The sequence below is a fragment of the Gadus morhua genome, chromosome 12 (assembly GCF_902167405.1).
Source record: "Gadus morhua chromosome 12, gadMor3.0, whole genome shotgun sequence".
Classification (NCBI taxonomy): Eukaryota; Metazoa; Chordata; class Actinopteri; order Gadiformes; family Gadidae; genus Gadus; species Gadus morhua.
This window is the reverse complement of record NC_044059.1, coordinates 25040171-25067670: the sequence shown is the minus strand read 5'-3', so window position 1 is coordinate 25067670 and position 27500 is coordinate 25040171. Positions and strand designations below refer to the sequence as shown.

The 27500-nt window shown below is 45.2% G+C and overlaps 1 protein-coding gene across 14 annotated transcripts in view; it reads right to left on the bottom strand.

Annotated features, from left to right (window-relative positions):
• Window positions 1-9202: 9202 nt before the first annotated feature.
• The window catches only part of elavl4 (ELAV like neuron-specific RNA binding protein 4), a 73292-nt gene continuing 54994 nt past the window's right edge, over window positions 9203-27500 (bottom strand). For 9 of the 14 annotated variants that reach the window (XM_030372992.1, XM_030372993.1, XM_030372995.1 and 6 more), the window contains 3 exons: window positions 19636-19870; window positions 14008-14046; window positions 9203-10372 (listed from right to left, as the gene is read on the bottom strand). In XM_030372992.1, the coding sequence (XP_030228852.1) occupies window positions 10045-10372; window positions 14008-14046; window positions 19636-19870 (602 nt within the window). In that variant the 3' untranslated portion in view covers window positions 9203-10044. The remainder of the gene's footprint in view (window positions 10373-14007; window positions 14047-19635; window positions 19871-27500) is intronic. The other 5 variants (XM_030372994.1, XM_030372997.1, XM_030373000.1 and 2 more) reach the window with 3 other exon arrangements.

Below are 27500 nucleotides of genomic sequence, written 5' to 3'. Positions count from 1 at the left end.
TGATTGTGTGTGTGTGTGTGTGTGTGTGTGTGTGTGTGTGTGTGTGTGTGTGTGTGTGTGTGTGTGTGTGTGTGTGTGTGTGTGTGTGTGTATGTGTGTGTGTGTGTGTGTGTGTGTGTGTGTGTTTGTGTGTGTGTGTTGTGTGAGTGTGTGTGTGTTTGTGTGTGTGTGTGTTTGTGTCTTTGTAAACATAAGTGTGTGTAAGCGTAAGTGTCAGAAGGGCAGGTCGTAGACTTTGTCATTGTCCGTGTTTGAATGTGGTCACTGGCTAGCAGTCCTGTCCTTGCCCTACGCTGGAAAGCGAAGCGAGGATTTTTTCGAATCTGTTGGAAGGACATGATTGGCGTTGGAACGCGGAGGGGCCCCTTGGTGACAGATGGTAGGGTGCTGGGCTCTCGGTGAAACACATTCCCCCACACACACACACACGTATGCAGGCCAGCACATGCACAAAAGCGTGTGCGCAAACATGCACACACACGCGCACGCACACACACACACACTCACACACGCGCGCGCGAGAACACACACACACACACACACACACACACACACACACACACACACACACTGATTTTTTTTGGGACATTTCCATTAGGCCTTGGAAACAACTCAGTAACCAGATGATGATGGACCAACTGAAACGATAAGCATGTTTTATGTTTTCAAATAGAAAGAGAGGAAGAGTGAGACGGGGAGAGTGAGACAGGGAGCGGCCGGCCGTTAAGCAGACATTACAGTAAGACAGACAGAACAATGGAGCAAATGAAGGGATGCGATGAAAACGGGGACAGCGGGAGAGTGGGCGTGGGGGGGGGGAGGGGGGGGAGGATTAGGAAAATGGCATGAAAACAATATGTGTCCTTTTACCGGGAGTGGCGAGCCCGGGGTTGAAGCCCTGATGCTCGGCAGTGTGTCTCTCTCCCGACAAACGGTGGAGAAATGTGCCGCCCTCCGCTGTCGCCTGCCAGCCGCCATTATCACCGCCGCCACGAGGGCCCTGGCTACCGACGGCATCGCTGTATTGCCGTGGCAGCTTCCCCCAAGGCAGGGGCCAAGCAGCCACGCCGCCGCGCTACAGCGATGGATTCTCCCCCCGTCATTAAGTCCCTTTGTACACACAATGTATGAATAGTAACATAAATGATACATGATCCCATCACAAAGGTATCGTGCCTTGTTTTCATAATGTAAATTCTTTTATTTTGGCGCTATTTGTTTTGTGCGTTACCCCCAGTGTCTGTCGTCGTCTAAGCGTTTGTGTCAAGGCGATGTTCCTGCTGGGAACAAGATGAGGGCTCTTCTTTAAAAAGCAACCATTATATGAAATGTTTTACAGGAGCTGCCAGTGCCACCATCATAACAGCCATTATCGCTATAAAGACCAACATTGGATTTGACTGAACGGTCAAAGAACTGGCCCCAAACACCTCTGCAGTATGTCGCCACCAATACTAGCAATCATCATTACGGCTTTCAAAATCCCCCTGTTATTTTCCCAGTCTCGTCACATCACAGACATCTCATTTGCCACTGTTCTAACAACTGCAGTTGCCAAAAATCTCCTTCTCTTGTATTAGGAGGACGCAGGACTGATTAATACTCTGTCCCCTAGGGACCTTGGCACAGAAAGAGTCTATTACCAACACAAGTCTCTGTGGAGGCATCGAGGAACGCTCCTATGAGGACCTACGCATTGTCATTGCCACTGTTGTGCCCCAAAAATAAATACTAGTTAGTCAACTCTATGGGGTGCTGCTGGAGTCTGGCCAAGCTTAGCATACGCATATGGTAGATGAACATTTGGAGGGGAAGTCTAATTATGGGAGTCAGCCCTTATAAGGGCAGTGTGTACCATCCCTAGAGATACAGCAGACTGCCAGTCTCAGGTGAAGATATGTCGAGTAAAGAAGCAAGGTTCACTATGGTATAGTAAGGTTGGTATGGTATAGTATTAAAGGGGTAGTTCGGAATTTTGGACATAGGGCCTGATTCCCAAGTGAGCATTGGTATTCTATATCACTGGAGACAGTTTTCAACACATTTCATACAGTCCTTCTAGTTGCAGAGTTCGCTCGTGCTAGGCTAGCGCACGTCAACGGGCAATGCTAGCCTGCTATTAAAAACAGTCTTACCCACTCCACAGTACACCCGAGGTAAATCAATTATAACGACAGACTATAAATCTAAATGTCTGTTTATAGAATAATGTTAGAAATAAAACCAACCTTGCATTGCATTGCATTTTGAGGGAATTGCGGGGTCTCAGCAGCAGTGTTTATATTCCTGTACGTAGGCTACGGCAGCGGCGGACTGATACCTAGGTTACCTGCCGCTGTCATTGCTCCAAACGCAGATTACAGTGAACGAAGGAATTCTATAAGCGTATTCAATCAACAAGATATGCCCACGTTTGGAGGAGTTAGCGATGCATCTGCTTTTGAAGGCGATTATGAGGAATTTGTTGTATCCAACGAACCGTACGTTTACGAGCCGGTGTTTTGATGTCCAAGCCAGCAGCAACAAGCCACAGTTGAGTCCTTTCTGGATCTCGCACTGGAAATTGGTGGAAAACTTTGTGGTGCCCATCTGTACCGTTTATTTCTACAATTTCTAAAAGCACACTGAACCATCATGTTGCCTAGTCGTTCAATTGCGCTTCTGTCCCAGGCTTCTCTGTTTACGTTCTTCTGTCGTGACTCGGTTACAAACCTAACCAGCGCATAGTAAAATTCCGCTTCTGCTGAGAAAGTAGTCCCTCGATGATTCATGCGATGCAAGGTTAGTTTTATTTCTAACATTATTCTATCAACACAGACATTTAAATCTATACTCTGGCGTTATAATTGATTTACCTCGGGTGTACTGTTTTTAATAGCAGGCTAGCATTGCGCGTTGCCGTGCGCTAGCCTAGCACGAGCGAACTCTGCAACTAGAAGGACTGAATGAAATGTGTTGAAAACTGTCTCCAGTGATATAGAATACCAATGCTCACTTGGGAATCAGGCCCTATGTCCAAAATTCCGAACTACCCCTTTAAGGTAAGGTAGCTAAGGCAGGTAGGTTAGTTAGGATAAAGTGAGGTAATGTATGGTTTGGTATTAAGGTAGTTAAGGTAAGGTAAGGTGAAGTAAGGTAATGTTTGGTATGGTATTAAGGTACGGTAGGTAAGTAGGTAGGTTTGCGAAACTATGGTATTGATGTAAGGTAGGTAAGGTAAGGTAAGGTTAGGTGGAGTAAGGTAATGTAAAGTACGGTATGGTATTAAGGTAAGGTAGGTAAGTAAGGTGGTAAGGGAAGGAAAGATGGGTAGTTAGGTGAGGTAGGTATTATAAGGTAATTTAAGGGAAGATAAAATAAGTTATGGTAGGTAAGGTAAGATAAGATAGGTAGGTAAGGTAAGGTGAAGGTTGGTCAGATAAGGTAGGCAATCAAGGAAAGTTAAGTTAAGGTTCAGTAGAGAGGAAGGCGGCCAGGTATGGTGAGGTTAGGGGAGCTGACGTTTTATAGAATAAGGAAAAAAATAAAAGGAAGACATTCATCTTTGGTCGCATCTGCCGGCCAAAAAAAGTGCATAAAATTACAACGCATCACATTCAGAGAGGACCCATTAACCCACATGATGTTTTTGACTAAAACGTTACCCGATGATGAGCACTTAATCAGGGTTGGACGAATAAATCTAAAATTCTTTGCGCTTGGGTAGCAGGCCGTCTTCAGAAAGTGGCTGACCTTACTGATAAGATATTTGATAGCAACAGGGACACCTTGTTTTGTACAGATGTCTTTGTGTATGCAGGGGACTCACTACCTTTGACCCAAGGGCAGTGGCTGAAAGTGGTGGTTTAAGGGACGGCTGCAGATGTTTTTGCCACTTGAGTGTTGGACTGCTTTGCCACTGTTGGGACGGTTTGGGTTTAATCGCAGCCTGTATGTGATTGTAATGCACAGCAACTTGAGTATCTGTTACACGATAGCCTGCTGTGACATGCACAGGAACCGTGGCATAACCTCTTCCTGTCAGGCACCTTGCTGGTGCGGACAGGATATACATCTCACCTCCCCGTACCCACTGTGATACGTGATGGATGAGGGGCGAGCAAGCTGAAGTCGAAAGGTGCGGTGAGGGTCAGCGATGTACAGTGTGTGATCTATTTTCAACTCCATGTAACACAAAGCATGTTCCTTCTAACCCACGGGTAGCTCATGCACAGCCCTGGAAAGCCACTCCAGGGCTGTACAAGTGGAAACCAGAGTGTAGGAGGAGTCGCGTCTCATCTGCTTAGAGCGTGGCACAGGGGGGGGGGAGAATGCTTAACGTCTCTGCCACACATTCACCGCCACCACTACAATGGTTTGGGAAGGCAGGTGCCGTCGTCGCGAGCAACATAATATCCCGACAACCATGAGGCTCTAACTTGTGTGTTGGCAGCAGCGCCTCCTATATATGGCAGCCCTGCAGGAGGCTGACATTCACACCGCGGCACGGGTGTGATCAGCTCTCACCTAGGCAGGGGGAAGGCTGGTTTATATAGAAGCTGAGAGGCAGCATCATATGGTCGCACCTGGCAGGGGGAATATGGTGAGAAATGAGGCGATATTAACCCCTCGCGACTCTCTTTCAACACGTTTAGAAAATCCATTACCCTCTCTCTGGCTCTCTCTCTCACTAACTCTCTGCTGTGCTCCGTTTTATTATATTTTGGAAAATAGATTGTTGTTTTGTGTCTCAAGTTCTCCATTCTCAGTGCATTTGCAGTAAATCTTCATTGGTTCCCGATTGTGTTTTTTTCTTTCCGGCCTGTTGGATCAAAGGTTATAACGGACAGTGCCTTGCATTTCTTACATCTATTTTGCCCTTGATTGCGGTCGCTAGTCATTAAGTCCCAAAAAAGAGAAGATAATAAACCGGCCAAGAAGGACACATCACATCCTAATAAATTGCATATCTCTTCCACCACCTTGCCACTGCCCTGTTGTTACTTAGCCTGATATAAAAAAGGAGTAGGAAGGAACTTGCGTCATTGGACAGCTGGCAAGTATTTCAGGGTTTAACATCAATATTGACAAGGGAGACGCGGCCTGATACAATTTATAGGGCAGACGCCTTAGCATCCTTGTTCTATCTATCCATTAGCAAAGATCTCTGAACCTCGGGCCCTCTCTTTCTCGGGCGCACTTTCCTCATCGAGATCTTACAACGAGAAAGACCTTACATTTAACACACAAAGTGGCTCTTTATTGAATTGTGGATCCTTTACAGGTTAGTGACAATGCCCACCGTGGTTCCACAGGGGGCAGTGTTATCTCACAGATGTCGCAGCCTGGCCCCACTTCACTCTGCTCTGCTGTGGGTGGGGGTTTCAGAGCTGCTGGCTTTAGAGTCAAACAATGCTTTCTGTGATAATGACTTCACTTTTGTGTGATGTGCATATTACGGACGGTTGCATGATTTGTGTGTCTATAGATATTAATATGATCGACGTGTACTCATTCTGTTCATGTTTGAACAGAATGATGTGTCTCTCCGTTCATTGACACACATCAGGGTGTAGTAGCCTATTGTTAGTAGTTATAGTCCGTCTCAAGACATTATGACAAACACAACCAAACTCTTAACACCTCATTTTATTGTCCCAACATTCAAAAGTACAAATAATTCAAACACAACAGTTTTATGAAAAAGAAAATAAAACAAACATTTACAGCAAGATTTTTATTTTGTTTCCAGTTTCAGAAATGACCTAAACTAGCAAGGATAACATGAAGTCATTCATCGCAGTAATTGGATTAATAATAAGAATAAGAATACTAAGAATAATAGCAATAATAATCATAATAATCATCATTGATAATAGTTAAGTAATAACATAAGCAGGAGTAGATAGAGCCACGGTCACATGGCCCTGTGAACATCTTTTTTTTCCTTTCTTTTTTGTCTTTAAAGATTTTGTTTATAGATTTTTCAGATAGTAAACAAACACGTCTCAGGAGGAAAAAAAAACAAACAAAAAAACCGACAAGAAGAGCCTAGTTCCTCTGTTCACCTTCCCTCCTCCACTACGGGCTGCGTTGTTCCTACCGGCAGGCCTGCCACTATAAGGCGCTACAAGGGATGGTGTGGGCCCACAGGGTTGGGCCATGGAGCGAGAGGTGACGCAGCCCCATGTTGCAAACACCCTGACATGCACACGCACAAACAGGCATTTGGAACGCCATGACATCCCTAACGATAGAGGTACACACACACGCACACGCAAGCACGCACACACGAAGACGCAGACACACTAATGTTTCCGTCGCTGCTTCTGTCTCGCACGCACTCACATACACAAACGCACGCACACGCACGCACACAGGGTCTAGCCAGAACACAGGCATGCTTCGTAAGAGTTCAAAGGTCATACATGTAGGAAATCTGTTCACACGTCAGAACAACATTCTACTGGGGTCGTTGCATAATTCAAGCTCCCTCAATGCAGGTGGGGGAGCATGAAGGGGTCTAGTCCGTTGGTTGGTTGGAGTTCTGAGGTCAGAACACTAATGTGATTGGATGGCTAGAACAATGACTGGCTAATGATGACGCTCATGTCACATGACATGGCCAATCGGATGGCCGAGGTGGGTGACACACAGGAAGTGGAACAATGGAAGCATGCGTCTGAGTGTTTTCAAATGTTCGCTACACACACCTCCTTCATGTTTTCATGTCTCAACAACAAACAAACGAAAATCCAATTCAGTATATTTACTTCTGGAACCATTCCTCTACCTTTTTACCTTTCAAAATATATAATATATATCATATTAGAGTATATAAAATATAGAATGGGTACAATCCCTTTTCATACCTCCAGAGTACTATGTAAATATAGCAACAACTGCAGTAAGACGCAGTTCGTTTTTCAATGGTTTCTCTACTTTTAAATATTTGTTGGTATGTCATTTGAAAACATGATGAATCATTTTAAAAATACGATTTTGACTCTTAGGTGAGTTTGACCGATTCAGTCCAGTGCAATGAATGACCCTCAAACGATAAGGGGCGTTTGCTCTTTTAAAATGCAATCTGCCCGAGACTTCTAGAGCTGAATGTTATATAAAATGCTTTTTTCTCTTGAAAACTAAAAATGATGCTTTCAGACCCACGTTTTGCATAAGGTTTCATCACAAAGCGGTAGTAAGTGGAGGGAGGGTGCGTACGGAGAGGCTTATAGAACTACACAAACTTATCACAGGTTTATACTGAACCAGAACGACTGTTTAGAACATTCTATTAAGACTAAACTTGATTTTAAAAAGATCTAAAGATTTTCATTGGAACAAGACAAGAAAAAAGCAATAGCAAATTGAACTATTAACTAGGTTATGCATAGCGAGTAACTGTATCTAGTAGTAAGGGAGGAGCGCCCCAGCCCCCCCCCCTCCCCCCCCTCCCTCCCCCCCCCCCTCCCCCCTCCCGCCAAACCCCTTCAGACATTTTTTTTTGTTTTGTGACCTTTCAGATTTTTTTGTCGTATTGTAATTTTGATATACTGGTACAAAGCACAGACGACGCAGCCAAAGTTCTCTCCTCAGTGCAGTGGACTGCAGGGAGAGCCTTCCTCCTCGCGCCCCAACCGGCTCCCCTCAGCTCTGAAACGCCCCTCCCACTCCCTGTACCAGAATTACGCAAATACACGCACAACGGAACAAAGAAATACGTACACGGAGACACAAATCAATAAATAGGTTAATAAATAAATAAATACAAATAAATAGAAAAATAAATAGCTTTTAACATAGATCGGTAAATAAATAGGTAAACAAACACGGTTATATTCTAAGCTTTTGTTCGGTTTCTTTTGCCGCAGTTGTTAACTAAACGATAACCCAATTTTTTTTCCCCGTTTTTTTTCCACAAGCGACATGACAACAATTGAACAGGATTCCTCACAAGTTTTTCTAAGGAACTTAACCACCACTTCATAATAAGTTGTCATATGAAGAAGACAAGCTCAAACAAAAGAACAGTGACAACTCAGATAATACAGTAGATATTGTAAAACAAATGTAGACTATATATATATATATATCATCTTTTTGTACACAGCAAATAAAGACACCGTTGTCATTGATCCTCCTTAAGGAAACAAATATCTAGACTAACAAAACTAGCTAATCATTAAATTTTGACAAACGTTTCACGCTAAGCAAGTAACCTAAATCAGCAAGCCAAAAGTAAGATCAAATTAAGCCGATCAAGTGATTCCTACAAGGCCCAAGTTTATCAATCCGGTTTTCAAAGAATTAGTCAAACCAGACTTGGGGGCCAACAATAAACAAATAAACAGAGAACAGCAGCTCAATTCAATGCCAACATCGAGTATTTTTTTTCTTCTTTAAACAACACATAGAACAACAAAGTTGGATATTTAAGATATGTGAGTAATGTAGTATAGCACCTACTGTTGATCGCTAAAAGGAAGTTCATTTCAAATGTAAGTTCACAAACGCAGAGTGAGGAAACTGATATAGATAATCTATAGTATGCTCTCTAAATGGATAGATGTGAATATATCTATTTACTGATGTCTCATATTGACAGATGACAAAAAGAGGAAACAAGTGGACAAAGGATCTTCTTCGCGCTTCGGGCTCTGGACTATAAGGTTGGTTAGGCCATGGTCAGACCCCTTTTCCTTTCCCTTTTGGGTATCGCTGTTGAATAATCACGCACTAGTATATATATGAAAAATTACCAAGATCACCTGCCTCAGTTTGTATCCCTTTTCACAAAACCTTCCTTCTACAAAATCTCGGCCAACTTGAGTTTTCCCCTAAAAACAAACAACCACTGATCCTAAAAAGTACCACGGCAGAACGAACAAGACAAGGTGGCACCCCCATATCCCGCCCTGCCCCCCTTTAGTTAGCCAGTCAAAATATTTTTCTCTTTTTCAAATCCAGATTCTTGTAAAAATTCTTCAATAATTATTATTTTAATTATCATTTACAAAAATAGATCTTTTTTTTTCTCTCTTTATTTTTATCTTTTTCTAAACGTGTTTTTTTTTCAAGCAAAGAGATCGTCTCTTTGGCAACAGTGATATTTTTTTTTCATCAGGAAAGCTAACCCGTTCCCCTCCCGTTCCCCCTATCTCCCTGAACCCACGTGAGGAAAGACATGTGTTTTGTTTGCGATTAGAAAACAAAAACAATGTTAGAAATTCATATTTTATCTGCATCAGTTATCGGGGACGATGCCGTCCCATCTATAATCTATAAGGGGGTGGGGCTGTGGAGAGGGAATCAAATACTTACACGAAAAAAAATGAATGAATGGTTCACCAATTGAAAACCAAACTTAAACTGAGGAGCCCCCTCCCTTTTAACCACAGGGGGGGACGTAACCGTTGACGACAGTGGATCCGGATTTCAAAAAGAAAAACCAATCCTGAATCAAGACAGAGAAAAAGGTTTCAATCTAAAACTCTCTTCTCTGAAATAAGGGAAGTACAGGGGGGTTTGCTACTGTGTGCACAGAAGAGAAAAATCATTTTCTTTAACAACCACAACAAACAATCAAACAAACAAACAGAAAAATTACACATCAAAGAGAGAAGCCTGTTTTATCACAGGAGCTTCCGAAAACATATGGACACATTTCATCATTTCATTTTTGTAATACTTAGGCAACATTGGCTTATAGGTCCAAAGTTATAATATAAGCCATTTCTAGTTCAATTTGTTGATGATTTTTTAATCGGTTGCTCTGTGTTGGCGTTGAGTTTGGGGTTGAAGTTTGGGGTTGAGTTTGCTGTGTCGGATGGCTGTCAGAGAGTGGCAATAGAAGGTTGTGACGAAAGGGACCGGGGGGGTTGGGGTGTTCTGGGGTGGGGTTGGGGAGGGTGGGGTGAGGGGTTTCGGGGGAGAGGCGTTTGAAGGGGGACAGGGTAGGGGGGTGTTTGGACTGGACCAAGTTGGCGATGGAAGGGGGGTGGTGGTGGTGGTGGTGGTGGTGGTGGTGGGGGGGGTGCAAACTGGATTCACCGGTTCACTGGCTCAAGACTTGTGCGTCTTGTTGGTCTTGAAGGAGACTTGGAGGACGCGGTCGCCCAGCCTGTAGCCGTTGAGGCTGGCGATCGCCATGGCCGCCTCGTCGTAGTTCGTCATGGTGACGAAGCCGAAGCCTTTGCACTTGTTGGTGTTGAAGTCGCGGATCACCTTGACGTTGTTGACGGCGCCGAACGGCCCAAACAGCTGCCAGAGAACGCTCTCGTCGGAGTCGGGGGAGAGGTTGTACACGAAGATGCACCAGCCGGTCCCCGTGTGGCCCGGGATGTTCATGCCCACCAGGCTGGTCATGCTGTCAATGGTGATGGGGGAGAACCTGAGAGGAGGACCACAACGCCACAGGACAGACACAGAGAGGAGGAGGAGGAGGAGAGGGAGGAGGAGAGGGAGGGAGAGGGAGGAGGAGGAGAGGGAGGAGGAGGGGAGGGAGAGGGAGGAGAAAGAGGAGGAGAGGGAGGAGGAGGAGAGAGGAGGAGGAGGAAAGGGAGGAGGAAGAGGAGGAGAGGGAGGAGGGGAGGGAGAGGGAGGAGGAAGAGGAGGAGAGGGAGGAGGAGGAGGAGAAGGAGGAGAGGGAGGAGGAGAGAGAGGAGGAGGAAGAGGAGGAGAGAGAGGAGGAGGAGGAGAGGGAAGAGAGGAGGAGGAGAGGGAGGAGGAGGAGTGGGAGGAGGAGGAAAGGGAGGAGGAGAGAGAGGAGGAGGAGGAGAAGGAGGAGGAGGGGGAGAAGGACAGGGAGGAAAAGAGGAAGAATGTTTTAGTTGGTTCATTAAAATATAAGAAGTGATGGGCTACATGTCCTGAACTTGACTTATAGGAAATTGAAAAATGTGCTATTGTCATGGTTTGATATTGTTTAATATCTTCATGACTCTTATGGTGATCTTACGGTCTTAAAGGCATAACAAAATATGCTCAAGCTGTACTAATAATATGCATAACACACATTAATTGGAGTAAAACAACAAAAAATGAATGAGTTGGATATTAAGTGGGTTGGCTGTACGTTTGTGTCTGAATGTGTGTCTGTGTATATGTCACTTTATGTACAAATGTATTTGTTTGTATGCGTTCATGTTTATGCTTTATGAAATCCTCACTGCTGTCCTTCGTTCTTGAATCAGAGCAGTGCATTCTGGGAAGTATTTGGGAGATGCAGAGGTAGCTCTTCCTACTCTCGCCCTCTCTCCCTCTCTCCACAACCCACTCTCTCTCTCTTTCAGGTCTCCCCCACTCCCTCCCTCCTTCTCGTGCACTCTCTCGTCCTTTGGGAGCTAAACCGCAGGAAGTCAGTGAATAAAACCATTTCGAGAAATTCATCAAAGACCGTGCGCCACGCAGGCTGCTAAATCGGTTCTCATTCACCTCATAATCTCATCCTTTTTACTCGCGATGCAAGATATTCAAATCCTCAGATGACTTCCCTTAATTGCCTTTCCGGTTAAAGAAAAGGCAAAGGGGGGTGGCAGGGGGATTGGGGGGGGGAACACACCCGCTTTGCTTTTAAGTAAAAGGTAAATTAGATAAAATGGTTCCTGTCTTACTGGGCCGCCATGGCTCTGCAGGGGAGACGACAGGCTTTATGGTGCGCGCTCGGAGAGTTCCGCTTTGCAGCAGCTGTCGGGGAGAGGGGCCTTCTCGAGCAAGAGGGACAGAGGGGAGAAGGAGCGGGCTGAATGGATAAAATGGAAGTCCTTTACGGCTGGATGGCACGAAGGACGAGAATGTGTTTCCGCTCCCTGCGCAGTTGTTGTCCGCTGGACCTTTTCTTTCCTCCAATTCAGAACCCAGGAAGCATTACAACACTTTTCTGTCTCTCTCTCTCTTTCTCTCTCCCTCTCTCTCTCTCTCTCTCTCTCTCTCTCTCTCTCTCTCTCTCCCTCCCTCTCTCTCTGTACATGGCCGAAGATAACTGCAACCTTCCCGGCATGACTTTGGTCTCGTACAATATAGTCCCAGCGGCTGTGGTCGGGGGCTAACTGCGCACGAGCCCAGGATTGCTGACTCCGCCCGGAGAGGTCTCCTGTTGTGCTGGCTGCGCTCGCTGAGATCTGATCAGCGGCATGGGACGGACGTCAGCATCGTAGTCATCATTACATCTTTACGATTGAACCGCACTTAAGCTTGATGAGCTGCTGGTCTTTCGCTCCTCAAAATTCCAGTCCTATAGTGTGTCTCTCAAATCTCTCTCTCTCTCTCTGCGCGTTTCCTTTGTCCTGCCGATAGGGGCTTTAGCTACTCTCCTCAGCATGTCGACGCACCGGCTGAATTACTTAGCGGGTCTGGTCACGTCGGGCTCCTGTCTAGCATGCTCCGCTACGTCCGCGCCCTCCCGCTGTGCTAAGAAACAACCTTGTGGTCATTTGCATGCAGGAGCTGAGGCATGTGTGGAGATTTAGGGTTGAGTTGGAGACTCACTAACAAAGTGCCGCAGAGGACATGATGGGAATGATGTACGTGTATGTTTGTGTGTTTGTGTGTGTGTGTGTGTGTGTGTGTGTGTGTGTGTGTGCATGCATATTATTGTATACATAATAGCTAGTCCAACCATAATCCGAACGCAACAGGGCGAAACCAGGGGGGTTGCATAGCAACAGCGTAGCTGACCAGCTATCCATTCTATCCTTTCTGTAGCATTCCACTTCCTGCTCTCAAAACATCTCTCCTCTCTGGGTGCCCACCTTCCAAACAAGAGCCTTTGATCACATGAATAGCACTTGGAATTTAATCACATGCTGTTTCAGGAGAGATGGATGGCCATTTTGGCCCTTTGGAAATGAGAGTGTAAAGATTGAATAGAGCAGAACCTACATTGGAGTGGGGTCATCTAGTGTTCAATAGGATATAGGGGATGCATAAATCCCATTTTATATTGAAGCATATGGAAACTATGACTTATTTTACTAGCTTGCAATTTACAACTACTAATACTAAACCTGTTGCTCTCTCTTCCTGTATGTATGAGTTTGAAACCTATTTCTTAGGGCGGTCCTTAATCGGTCATTGCGTCATGCAAGATATGCGACCCACATCACATTAAATCAACAACAACAACAACAACAACAACAAGAGGCTGAAACCCGTCCGCCAACGGCCGTTTTAACATCCATGGCCGACAACTTAACAAAATAAACGGTGGCAAACGGAAAACAAAACCGGAACCAGGCGGAGCCAAGCAAGGCAGGAGTTCTCTGCCGGGGAAAACAGCTGGTTTATGACACGGATTCAGGCCCACCTCCTCAAGCCACGCCGTACCGGCCTCACCCAACAGGAACATAAGGGGGGTCAGATCTGCTACGTCAATGGCAGGGGGGTATTAAGACGACCCGCTTTAACATAATGTGTGTGAGTATACATCTGACGCAAAAGACCATGGTAGCTTTTTGTTCAGGGGGGGGGTTTGGTTTGGAATGAGCTTCCAGCGATTCTGGGAATGGTTTGAGGGGACCTGTCTTTTTTACACAAGGTCTGGGCTGTGGAGGCAAGGCAGGGGAACCTGAATCCTGGAGAAATCAAACACGCCCAGAAATCAAGAGCTATACACCGGAGAACAAAGGAAATGCCCATTCAGTACAGACAAAAACAATTCAAAAAACCCAAACAACACCGGCACTTGTCATAATCAAAACAAAGCAAATTCATCACCGCCGCAAAAACAGAGACGGATTGTTTTCTGTTTTTTGCGCCTTGGGTGGCGGAAAAGTTTTCCAAATGGAATCAAGCTTAAGGAGAGAAAAACAACCAAGGCAAACCAAACAACCACGATCACAAATCAAGGGACCAAATAAAAAGTTAACCTCATTTTCAGATGCAATGTCACTTCAAAAGGCACAAGAAAACCCAACGTAAAAAATTAAATATATGGAAAAAAGAAAAAAGAGAAACTGAAAATAATGTATATTGAAAAAATCATTGAGTCAACATGGACAGCTGGCATCGGTGGAAGTTTTTAATTACCTCTTTACGCCATAGGCCATATTAAGCAAATTGTCCAGCCTGTAAAGAGAAGGAGGGTTCTGGGGTTAATGGTGGGCAGATGGTCGACGCACTCAATGGAACTGATTCTACGTCCCAGTAGGAACTGCATGGTCCTCCTCGCTCAAGAATCAAACAAACCCCAGCCATAAGTGGACCGTTTCGCAGAGAATGCCTGCTGGGTCGGTACTATCTGCTGTCATCACTTTACACACATATACAGTAGCCCACTTCCAGCGAGACACTTGTTAGACTGGCCCGCGGCTAGCCAGATTCTGCAACCGGAGCACAGCTAGTTTCGCTACGAGACAGCAGAAACAAATTATCTAGTGCTCTGTGGTGTTAGCAGGGCAAAGGAAGGTTTTTTTGGGGGTGGAGGGGGGCATTAGCATTGCAAGGCACTTGTCTACATCCATGAGATGTAGCCCAGAAGAATAAAAAGCATTTGTTTTCCAAACAATCGATGCCAGCATACAGATGCATTTCGAGGTGAAGGGAGATTTTAACCATAAACGTATTTCCGAAGAGTAGGATTATCAATTCATGATGTTCTGTATGAAAAAGACAACTAGACAAAGAAAATACTGCACCTCAAAGGACATCAAATTAAGAGTTCTGTCAGTGTAATGGTTTGGGGTTTGAAGGATGGTGAGCAAAAGAGTGAATGGCGGATTTGTATGTTTTCCACGAAACTGACAAAACATTCACCAACTGTTTAACTAGTCATGAATTTATAAATGCACGCGTGACTGGTCCGGGGCAATGTGTTAAGTGCTCAATGGTCAAATCAAATGTACGCGCTAGTTAATGGATATGTACGTCTATAATTAAAAAAGATTAGCATTTGTAAATTATAAAATTTTCTTTCATTTCTGCCTTTACTGTGCTTCAGCCATCCCTGCTGGCAAGGAGAGATGCAATGTGTCTGCGTGTTCACTTGTGTGAGCTGGCACAAGTGAAGTAGTTATTCTGTGTGTTTGTTTGCGTGTGGGTGACCGTGGGAGTACGCTTGGCTATAAAAAACCTAGTGGGGATGAAACCTTGGGTCTTGTGGATGGATGCAGTCTGCTTGGTGACTCAATGACCTTCATTCCTCACAAGGCGCTGGCCTGTCTCATGTCTTATTAACTCTGCTGGGCTAATGGACACAGGGCACGGCTTATTGAGCAACAGCAGGTCAATGGCTTTCCTCTCCTCTAGGAAGCAACTCGGAGCTGGGTGGCACATTTAAAACCAGTTAAAATAAAAGTTGATTCTGTATGCTGCAATTCTCTTATTCACACCTCATAAGTCTATTGTAATTTAAGATGTCTCGCAAATCTTTTGAGAAACAAAGAATGGGATTTAAACGTGGAATTTGTCTTTTTTAACCTTTAGGTTTTCTTTTTATGTATATAGATATATAAAGTTTGTTTGAAAATATAAAAGATCATTGCAAAATGTTCATATGTCTCAATTCATCGTTATTGTAATGAATGAGAAACACAATTCCCTTTAGAAACTACATTTTTCAGCTGAACACCGTTTTTACATCACTCTTAGTATTTTAGTTTCTAGCATAATTGCCAGTCGTAGGGAAACACCAGTAAACAAAGTAAAGAAGTGGAGACGTGAATATCGACTCATTAAGGTAGTAATTAGCCTATTATGTGGGGAGGGAGCGAGCCGGCTGCTTTGTGGGTAAATGAGTCAATTGGAGTGGGGGCTCTGAGGACAAACGCTCCAGGCCTTGGGAGCAACAAGACATCTGCTGGCCGCTGGGCTGATGGGCCAAAACAACCTGCCACAAAGCCACAAACACACAGGCTTACACCACAACACACACACACACACACACACACACACACACACACACACACACACACACACACACACACACACACACACACACACACACACACACACACACATACAAATATACAGATACACTGGAACCAGACCTACCACACACACACACACACACACACACACACACACACACACACACACACACACACACACACAGACCAGACACGCCACAAAAACACACACGCAGGTACCGCACTTAAACACAATTACAAATGTACACATTTCATACATGCATGAATGTAATTTGCACCCTCACACATTGTTCACATATGGGGGTACAAGAGGTACAAAAGACACACACTCATGGACAAACATCTGCTTCACTTTGACACCCGTACAGGCACTCACCCTGCAATCAGCTCAAGCTTGTTTTTTGCACCGCCCCTCCAAGCTCCACATAAACAATAGGGCTTTTGTGCTGTCTTACCATGCACATTAATACGGTGGAACAGCGTTTTTTTGTCTCCTGCATTTTTCGGTGCCTCTCTAATTAAAATTGGTTCCTGCTCTGGATATAATAAGGCTAATTTGTTAATTTGTGTCATTAGTTAACGTAACGGCATTGGAAGAAAGCTGATACCTAGGGCTGAGAGCTGTATTGTGTTTGAGTGGATGATGCTTGATGTGTTAAAAGGGACCAGTCAGGCGGACAGGACATTGCCTGGCCATATCCCAGGCCTACGTGGGCTTATCAGACAGACTATATTGGGTGTTCGACGTTAGTAGTCACACACAAGGGCAATACAACCCCCTAGTGAAATCCTAGATTGAAAAGTTGTGTGCTGTGTGTGACTGGCTGTATTTGTTCCAGGTGAGGCACCGTGCTATACTAACGAAGATAATTAACGCCACCTGGGACTAATTCCTTTGGGGCTGTCCCTAAGGTTTGCTCTCGGTTTTTAGTTACTCATTGATTGTGAGAGCAAAACTCTACTGTACATTTAAAGAATACTGAAGTACACAAATGTATTAGAAGTTTAGTTAAAAAATGTATGTTTAATTTTTATCTTTAAGTTTACCGATGTACATGTTCACGATTGCTGTACTTTTATTTGGCTCATGATGGCACTCTACATGTTGGAGTGTAGATACAAATCTAATATGAAGAGAGTGCAGAGATACAATTACTTTTAATATCAATTATTGACTAGCACTTCATGTTTTATGTCTTCCTTGTGTTGTGTATGTAGAGGTCATGCCTCACACACATCTTTGAAAGTCTTAAATTGTTCATTATTTAGCACTTGTTGCAGTTCGGTTTATTTGAACCAAAATTTACATCCTAAAACAGTTGTTTGTTGGATTTAGACTTCCATCAACCATTTCCATCTATTCCAAGCGTCACGTTTTAGGGGTAAGGAGTCAATATTAGTTGACTACCAAGCACTTCATTAAAACTGCTCTTTGTGGCGCCACCCGCTTTGATTGAGCCATGGGTAAACCCCGACTTAGACACCTACCTTTTAACCAGACTATGTTTGAACTTAGGCAAAGCTGGTGCAAAAGGCTCTTGGAGGTTATGATTTGTGATGGGGAGCGCGGGCTCTCCCGCGGCTCCTTTAAATTGGCTTGGCGTATCGCAGACACACAGCCGCGCAACATCGCTCAGGTGTCACACCGGGAGAGCGGCTCCACCAGAAAACACCATCCAAGCCTTGACTTTGATGGGGAGTAAACAGCACGACTAGCTTAGTGTTGTTGGGGGGGGGGGGAGAAAACGGTGTAAGCTTGTTATTCCACCGCAGAATCGGAAAGTATATATACCCCTCCACCCCCGCCCCCCTCCACACCCTTTTCATCAAATCATGGTAATTCACAATCAACTCTCGTTTGGGTTTTGTATTGAGGCAATAGTGCGCGTCTTTATGTTATGTAAAATGAATTGTGCTTTGATTGAGTAACCCGGAATAAATAATGATGAGTGATCATGAGAAGTATATGGCATTTATGTGTTGTTAGAAATGATTGGTTGCAGACAGCCTCGGCAAAAATGGGTTCTGAAAGAAATTGATGGCTTGAGATACTACCCTAATGCCTGGTAAACCTGAAATAGGTCTGGAATCCAATTCGTTGCTGGATTTTACTTTGTCCTTCCCCACTCAAAGTGAGGACAATTTACCTTGATGTGAGATTGTTGAGCTTCAGAGTAAAGCACTGAAATGTGTCAGGAAGAGAAGCAGTACCCATGGAGCATTACAAGTCTCAAAAGCACAACTGAAACTAGCTCTGTTCACCTCTCCACCATCTTGTGGAGGCATAACTCTAACCATTAAACCATCAAACCCTTCTCTATAACCCGAGTAAAATATGTGTGGTTTCCCAATCACCCTGTCTGTTCCTTTAAGAATGGCCTTCAGGGAGTGAAACAACCATCTTTCAGAAATCAGACAACCACACAACTGCAACATTCATTTTTTACTCCAAACTAGTTTTCTAAAGGTGACAAAAAAAAGATTGGGTTTATTAGATTAACCTAATTTGGTTGTGAAATGTTTCACGTCCATTTCAAAACACATTATTAGTCACTGCCCCGAGGCATCGGGTGAGAAGGAAACATAGCGTCTCTTCTTTAATAAACATCTTAAATATTTATAACTGAATAAATATTTTTGCTCAGGCGAGAAGCGGCCGCCTCATGGAGTATGATGGTGAGGATGACGGTGGGTAGAGATGAAAAGGGAAGAAGGCAAAAGACAGAACCCCACAGTCTCTCGTGAACAGCTCCTCCCTGCTCCGACAACACACAGGTTCTCTGTGCACCAGGTGGGCTCTTTACACCTGTCCTTCAAAAGGGTACACTTGTGTTTCTCCAAATGGACAAAATGGATGCTTAGAAGAGGAAGCTTCAGAGGAAGCCTGACTTCAGTTTCACAGACAAAGGCATGAGTCTGGTTTTACCCATGTAGCTATCTGCATCTTTACCAGCAGTTGGACAACGTCTGCTGCTCCTTTACATTTCTAAATCGGTCATCATTTATCATTAATATTATAATTAAATCCTATCATAACAATCATCAGAATTTTATCAAATTGCTGTACATATTTGAGGGTGGGGGCTTACAGATGTTGACTGTAATATAGATTATCCCCCATGCAGATTTAATTCTACTTGGGATCAGCAGGAACCAGGCTGGCACCTTGAACATTTGGAATAATTTTTAACATATGCCAATCTTTCACAGATGGCGTAATTTACCTATAACAGCATATACAAATGGACTCAAATTGAATTGACGATTGCAAATACTGACAACCTCCTCATGGAGCCTTTAATAGTCATTAACTATTAATTATTTCCACTTTGTGTGTAATGGACATATATTGGAATTACCTTTGGAGATAACGGCATCAAACATGACGACTCCTCCTGACTCCCCACTGATCCCAGCCATAACCAATTTATCAGAAAGCTCCCAACCTTGTTGAAGTCAGATCTTTTTCTGAACAGATCAAACGACGTATCCGCTTATCCAAACAAGGACAGGACCGCCGCTGGCTTTCAGACAGCCCTGTGCCGTCCCCATAATGGTCACGTGTGGAAATAACAGTCAGGTATAACACAGACGCAAACTTTCAATGGGGACGCGTCCTTAATGCATTGAAAACATAACCTTAACATGACCTCAATCACCTTCACAGCCCTCAAGTTTGGGCAGAGTGGAACATCACCTCAATCTTTTTTTCTTACATCAGACAATACAATAACACTGTGCCCCCCTCCCTCCACCCTTTGTGCATCTCTCCCCTCCAGAGCCTCCTCACCTGAACCGCTGGGCCTGGTGGTGCAGGGGCCCAGGGTAACGCCGGTTGGGGGACTGGTACAGCTGGGACAGCAGGGCCTGGCTGGTCTTCTGGCTGGGGTTGTTGGCGAACTTGACGGTGATGGGCTCGGCGGCGCCGGACGGCTTCTGACCGTTCAGGCCCTTGATGGCCTCCTCGGCCTCTATCCTCTTATCAAAGCGGATGAAGCCCACGCCCCGGGAGCCGCCTGTGGGGCCAGCACATCACAAAGACACACACCACTTTTACTTCACAGGGCTTGGGGGGGGGCCGCAGCGGGGGGAGCAGGGCTTTGCGCTGACAGCTGGGCGGTACTCATGTGCTGTACTCATACATGTCATGTGTGTGGGCGGTGGTGGGGGGATGTACAAACCCAGATACAGAGACAGACACGGACACACACACACACACACACACACACACACACACGCAGCACTGGACACAAACGTCCAATGGTATGCATTCCTAACGTATTGAGGACCTTCACGTTCCTGAAGATGGGGAGAGAAGAGCACAATGACTGCTGGGCGGTATGCACTCATGTACCGCTCTTTCGTGTCATGCATGGGGACGGCGAGGGATGTAAAGACACCGATATAGAGACAGCCACAGACACACACAAACACAACGGCACTTGGGTGCCAAGAAAGATCTGGTCCGGGCATTGCAGCGTCTTACAGCAGCGCGGCCCAGCGTTCCTTCGCCAGCTTCAGCCACACAGTTTCCATCCATTGTTCCCGCTGACATGAAAACTGGTTTCCTAGGAGATATACTTTTTGACTGCCACCTGAGAGGATCATTTAGAGAGACACGCTTCCCGGGAGGTCTTTGTTGGTCTGTGTGGTGAGTGTGCATGTGTGTGTGCGTGCATGTCGGTGTGTATGTTAAAGTGTGCATGTACTGGTATCTATTAATGGATGCTGTGCTTGGTTTTAATGAGGCTGCCTAGATGGCCCAAAGGATGGGCGCTCGGTGACAGCAGCACTCTGTTGAAGAGACTATTTACATAATACTGTGTGTATGTGTGTGTGTGTGTGTGTGTGTGTGTGTGTGTGTGTGCGTTAACGGTCTGCGTGTGCATGTGAGTAAGTGCACTAGCATGTATGCGAGAGCAAATAAAAGAAAGAGAGGGAGGGAGGGAACATTTTGTGTTTGAGCATGATTGTCTGAAGTGTCTGTCTCTTATACGAGCACACACACACACACACACACACACACACACACACACACACACACACACACACACACACACACACACACACACACACACACACACACACACACACACACACACACACACACACACACACACACACACACACACACAAAGCCCTGTTCCTTATTGTTATTCCACATTCTCTCTTACAAACCACCCATCCTGCTGGCTAGTCTCATGGTCCTGAATACTTATTCAAAGAAACACTCAGACATCTGCCCTCTCCCCATCTCCTCCCTCCCCCCATCTCCCCTCTCAGCCCTACAGTGATGGCCGAGATTTATAATAATAATACCTATCAATAAAATAAAAAATAAAAAATGTTGCCATGTCATTGACTTTTGTCTTTTATCTGGGTGGAAGGTTAGGGATAAGCATAATATATTTGGTAAGGTTTGGTCATAAGTTATGGTTAGTACTCTAGGTTCATGTCTTTGTGGAGAAAACAACACAAAACAAACAAAACCTTACAGGCTTTCATGGCTACAGAACTGTTTGGGGGAAGGAAATGTATCCCTACCAAAGCCCCTTCTCAATGTCTGATGTACGCTACTGCTTGTTCACTCTGACTGCATCTTCATTATTCTGTTGGCTGCCTTTGTTGTCCTTGCCTTACTCCTGTCATGTCTATCTGTTCTGTTGTGTCTACCTCTTTCTCTTCCGCTAGACAGACTTTCAAACATCTCTCCTTCCATGGCTCCTCTCCCGTCAACCTGTGCGTTTTAATTACAGCAGAACCATGACAGTCCTGGAGGGATCTGTACAGTGGAAACAGCAGATGATGTTGTTCCTAGCTGGTTCCCCACTGATTCCCTGAAATGTGCATGCATCTGTTGTAACTAGGAGGTAGAGAGAGTCTACCTGTGCTTATCCCTCTCCAAAATGTCCTTTTATTGCCCAATGATAATATAACTCGAATGACACAATTGTACACATACAAATGCGCTATGACTGTCTGTTATGAACAATAACCAAAATGAAGAAACCTTTAGGAAAGCCCATTTAGATCCCACTATGTTACACTAAAACTACAGCTGAGCACCTAAGCCTTGAATAGCTGGTTTAAGGGCATGTGGATTTCAGTAAGGAAGGGAGCCAGTATTTCTCTACTTCCATCTGCGTATTTACAGATCTTTTGGAGATCTGGACGTTTCAGAAGTGGCAGCCATCGCCACTCAACGTTGAGGGCAGTGTGGTCGTGACTTAAGATGTTTTGGATGACTTAAAAAACGGTTGTTGCATGAGAGTCCATTTCTATCCAAAGGTACAAAGTCAATGATTCTGTTTCCATGATAGGTTAGGATCTTGGTAGCTTCTACCCTCACCTCCTATAATGCACAGGCTTTAAAGGAGAGGACAGATGAGGGACAGGGAGCACAGGAGTCTCCCTCTTATGCGTTCAGATGCCTGGCCTTCAGTCGCTCTTAAGCATTACCAGCTGAAGAGCCTCTAGACAAATACTTGACATATGGATGAAGTGGCATGTACACACGTATAGCACACACACACACACACACACGCACGCACGCACACACACACACACACACACACACACACACACACACACACACACACACACACACACACACACACACACACACACACACACACACACACACACACACACACACAAACACACACACACACACACACACACACACACACACACACACACACACACACACACACGATGTCCTGTCTTGTGGAGGTTCTATTAAGAATGAAAAGAGCAATAGAGAGGTCCATGTATATGATGACCGTATATGATTTCCCATGACTAATTGTGGTGTTAAGAGGGTGTGTGTGTGTGTGTCTGTGCGTGTGTGTGTGTGTGTGTAGATGGGTTTTATAAATGCGTTGTCCTTCAGTGTGAAAGTCAGGGTTGTATGAAGGAGGGATGGAGGTGAAGAGGCAGTTGACATGTCGCCTGCAAAACCACTCATCTAAACGCTGTGACACTAGGTGTGTTAATACGTACATTCAGACACTTACACTTTAATATATCCTCCTACCCACTTTGATTATATTTATTTGTACATGTATTGCATCCCTCTCTCTGTCAATGAACATCCTTTAAATTATGTGTTTGGGTGTTACACTGTTTTGTGTTATTATGCCGTACCAGAGCTGCATAAGGATAGTTCTGGCTATAGACTTTCTGGCAACCTGTCAGTAAGTGGATTGGTTAGGGCACTGTGAGAGAGTGGTAGTTATTTGGGTGTTCGAGCACCTCCGCCATGTTGCGGTTAACATGGTAAACGAGGAGAAGGGTTTTTCTTTTGTTTTCAAAATGGCGCACGAAAAACAGACCGGCAATCAGCGTAGGCAAGCTGCCATCTCATTCCAAACCAAAGATGCTGCTTTCAACCTGCTCAAGAGGCCTTGTCTACTTATCAACAGCCAGGCAGCCGTAGCAGCAATATTAACGCACAATGTGCTAACGCACAACTCTCTCCACCTCACTGTCTCCCTCTCTCCTACTTGGTTCTTTTACTTCTTTCATTCTCTCCATCTCCCCGTCTCACCGTGTTTGTATCTCGCTCTCCTCCATAATAATCAGCGTAGGCTTATGTAACTCGCTCTACCTGCGCTTATCTCTCTCCAGCACACACCGACTGCCTTACTAATAACACAGCACCACAGGCACCATCACAATGAGAGGAAAACATAAGTGTACATAGAGGGAGAGAGAGAAAGATAGAGAGGGTGAGAGGGGGGAAATGATTGGAAGGAACAGAGACACTAGGATGTAGAGAAATCGAGAGAGAGAGAGAGAGAGAGAGAGAGAGAGAGAGAGAGAGAGAGAGAGGTTGGTGATGAGGGAAGAGGTCAGGAGTACCTTGACAGGCTAAGACTCCGAGGAAAGGGATGGTATGGGAGCGAGGAGGAAGGGGAGGAGGAACACAAAGGGAAGGAGCTGAGAGATGAGAATGTTCGGGGGTGAGGGTTAAAGGACGACGCTGATGAAAGGAACCAGTGCTTTTCTTACCGCTACTGTGCTGCCAAACAAAGCCTCTAGAACCTGGTCTCATTTCCGCCAAACAGTGACAGACTGGCACAGAGATGACTGCTCCTTTGAAAGGACAGGGAGGATGAGGGACCTGGCTGATGAAACAGCCTGCATGCACGCCATCACACAGTCCCACGCATGCACACATACAGGCGACCACACACACGTACAAAAACACACACACACACACACACACACACACACACACACACACACACACACACACACACACACACACACACACACACACACACACACACATGCATACATGGCAACTTATTGTTTCCGTAGCATCAGAACCCATCCTCCTGGATGCCTGTGTATGTGTGTGTGTGTGTTTTAGGTGTACTTTCGTTTCATTTCATGTTTCCTGCTTTCTCGGGTGGCTTATGATGGGCCAGCTTTATCAAACGGCGATTTAACTTGCTGTTCTAATAGTTTTATAATAAGGCGAGGAGGGAAAGACAAACGCCTGCTCCTGCTGCTGTCCAATCGAAAAAAAAAAGCAAAGCAATGTCCTTGTTTTCAGCAACGCGAGTAAGTCTGACTACAGATGGCGGTTGAAAAAGCAGCGAGGAGAAGAGAACGGCTTTGAAGAGCGACGGCGCCCTGCACTCTAGCCTCTGTCAACACAGCGTTTCGGCCATCTGTCTGGTATCATGTTTCTAGTGCCTAAGTGTACGTTTCAGAAGTACGCAAGTACACGTTTGGGTGGGGCTACGTCCACCGCATCTAACAAACTGTATTGGTTCATTGATTTAATTGACCAATTAACCAGAGAACACAGAATACCACACGGGACATTGTATTGAAAGGTTACCCGGGAGACAACATTGAGTCACATGATGTGATTCCATTGTGATTCCAAAGAACAGGCAGACAGACATTAGACTGAGTGGCTCATGCAAACAGTAGCAGAAGAAATACATGAAAAGTAAATACATTAATCTCAATAAAATGAAATTCTGCCCAAACTGTCTCACAATGTTTCCACCGTACCTTATCCAGGAGCCATTTCTGAAATGGTGGCTGGCAGGAGCAGATTTGATAGATTTATTTATATTTGTATGGCAGTTTGTTCCCCAACCGCTATTTGTTCTCCAGTGTGGCGGTTCGTCTGCAGACAACATGAGAGGGCCGTCTGGGACGCCGTTCCCTCGTCTGAAGGGGAAACGGCTCTTTCTTCCAATTCCTTTACTCTGTGGCAATGGAAGGGACCAGGGATTTGGAAGGCTTTCAATGGGAACATCCATTATTTAATTCAGGACCGGGAAGACCGTTCAAACTGAAATGGAGGAGATATTCTACGGGGAGATGTTGCTGCAGGGAAACCACCAGGTGCACGAAACACATGTACAAATTGCTCTGCAAAAAGTCACGTGTGGATGTGCACACACATGTGTTATATTGTGTGTGTGTGTGTGTGTGTGTGTGTGTGTGTGTGTGTGTGTGTGTGTGTGTGTGTGTGTGTGTTTGTGCATACCTAAATATATCGCAGCCCTGTTTTCAGCCAGGGCATGCCCCTGACGAAATGTCAAGGAGATATGACAGGAGATCAAGGTTGGTGAAAGGTAACCTCGCAGATCAATACACTTTTGCTCATCATTGATCATGGGGGGCAATCGACAGTATTGACTGCCGCAAACCTGCAGGTCTCGTTCAGGGTACCAGAAATAGACCTCCATTGATATTATATCTGTTTCACATTGAAGGCCCTCCAATCCGACTGTCAGGGGGGGGGGGAACCGCATGGACTGGCAGTCTTCCCCAAAGGTTAGACAGACAGGCGGGGGGGAAGAGAAATGCAGCTCTGTGCTATTTGCACAGATAAAGAGGCAAAATATGCTTAGCCATTCAGAAGGAATCAATAGGGAGCAGGAGAAGGAGAGAAAGGAAGGGGGCGGGGGGGGGGGGGCTGGGTGGTGCAGTGATGGAGAGATATCCTTGTCAAGTCAATGTGCTCACTCTTTTGACTCTCTGGGGCAATTTGGCAGCTTTAAAGGCTTTTACTCGGCCTGCCTCTGACTGTGAGTGACGCTGTGATGCCCGATGGTTCGTCCTTGTCTGAGAGAACAGCAGAGTGATGCAGGGTTCATTCTGCTGATGAGCGGGGGTCATCGGGAGAACGGACTTGGTGTTCCTGTTCTTGGCCGAGCAGGGCTTCGAGGATCATCGGCCCATCTGCCAACGCCACCCGGAGAAAGTTTGTTGTTCCCGTAGCGTGCTATGCACTCCGGCTATTTCCGTGCACATTCCTGTGTTTGTCTTCTTCGTCTCTGTCCACTGAATCTTTTTTAAGGATCATTTTGTCTTTTGCTACGGTTTTTGCCTCTCACTGCAGGGTTTTAATTTGCAGGCAGAAGCTCTTTGTTGGGGAAACAAGTGTGAGCTTGTGTGTCCCTGTGTGTGTGTGTGTGTGTGTGTGTGTGTGTGTGTGTGTGTGTGTGTGTGTGTGTGTGTGTGTGTGTGTGTGTGTGTGTGTGTGTGTGTGTGTGTGTGTGTGTGTGTGTGTGTGTTTCTTTAAGCAGAAAGGAAAAGAGAAATATGAGTTGATGATGCCAGCTTACTGCTCTCAGGGTCCCCCTAAAATCTTCTGTGTTTCTTAATCACCGGCAACTCTAACATCTAATTGGTCATTAACATTTCTCCTGCTGATCCTTTAGCCTCCTGGGGAGACGTCCAGGAGTCCGTGTGTAGAATTTGTGTGTGTGTGTGTGTGTCTTTGTGTGTCTCTGTGTGTTTGTGCGTGCGTGTGTGTGTGCGTCTGCAAGCGTCTGTGTATGTTTAAGTAACAGGAAGAAGTGTGTTGGAGTGTGTCTAACACAGTATGCATGCATGAACACACATGCACGCACGCACGCACGCAAACCACGCACACACACACAAGTGTGGTGAATGTATCAATGCACACTAAAGGAAGAAATGTGTATATATGTCTGTATTAAGGGTGCTTAAGAAACAATGTGTGCACTTGTAAGTTAAGCACAGGTACCGTACATTTTGGGGAATTAGGGAATTTAAAGTGTTTTGTGTATTCCCAGCCGTTTCCTCACAAATAAAAACACAATTAATAGTATTTGCAATATACCAATATAAAAATAAGTGGTTGTGAATGTGTTTGCTGCGGTGGTAAAAGGGACAGAGAACGAGAAGAGAATGAGAGAATAAGCTGAGGCATGTTAAATAAAGGAGGGAAGCATGTACGCATGGAAGCATTTCTGTAGTTATCCTGATTATTTTCAGTATTCAGCTTTGAAAATGCTATTTGCAGGAAATAGTACATGTGTGCTATGAGCCGCAGTCAGGTAGTTATACCGTCTAAGTATAGACAGACTCTCCAATTACTCCAGTATGAATCACTCCTCCCTATTAGGTTCTGAGATTCTCTGCTCCTTTAATGCCACCATCCCAACTCTTTGGTGCGGCCGATTCTCCTGCTCCTCTACTGTAACAATATTGTGATCATCTACCCATTACTCAGAGAGTGTGCTACTCTACCACTCCTTATCTCACTCGTTCTCATTTCTCTCTCTCCCCTCCCCTATCCCTGTCCTTTCCATGTCCCACTCACAAATCCACCCCCCATCCTCCCTATTCCTCCAAAGTCTTAGTGATAGGGTT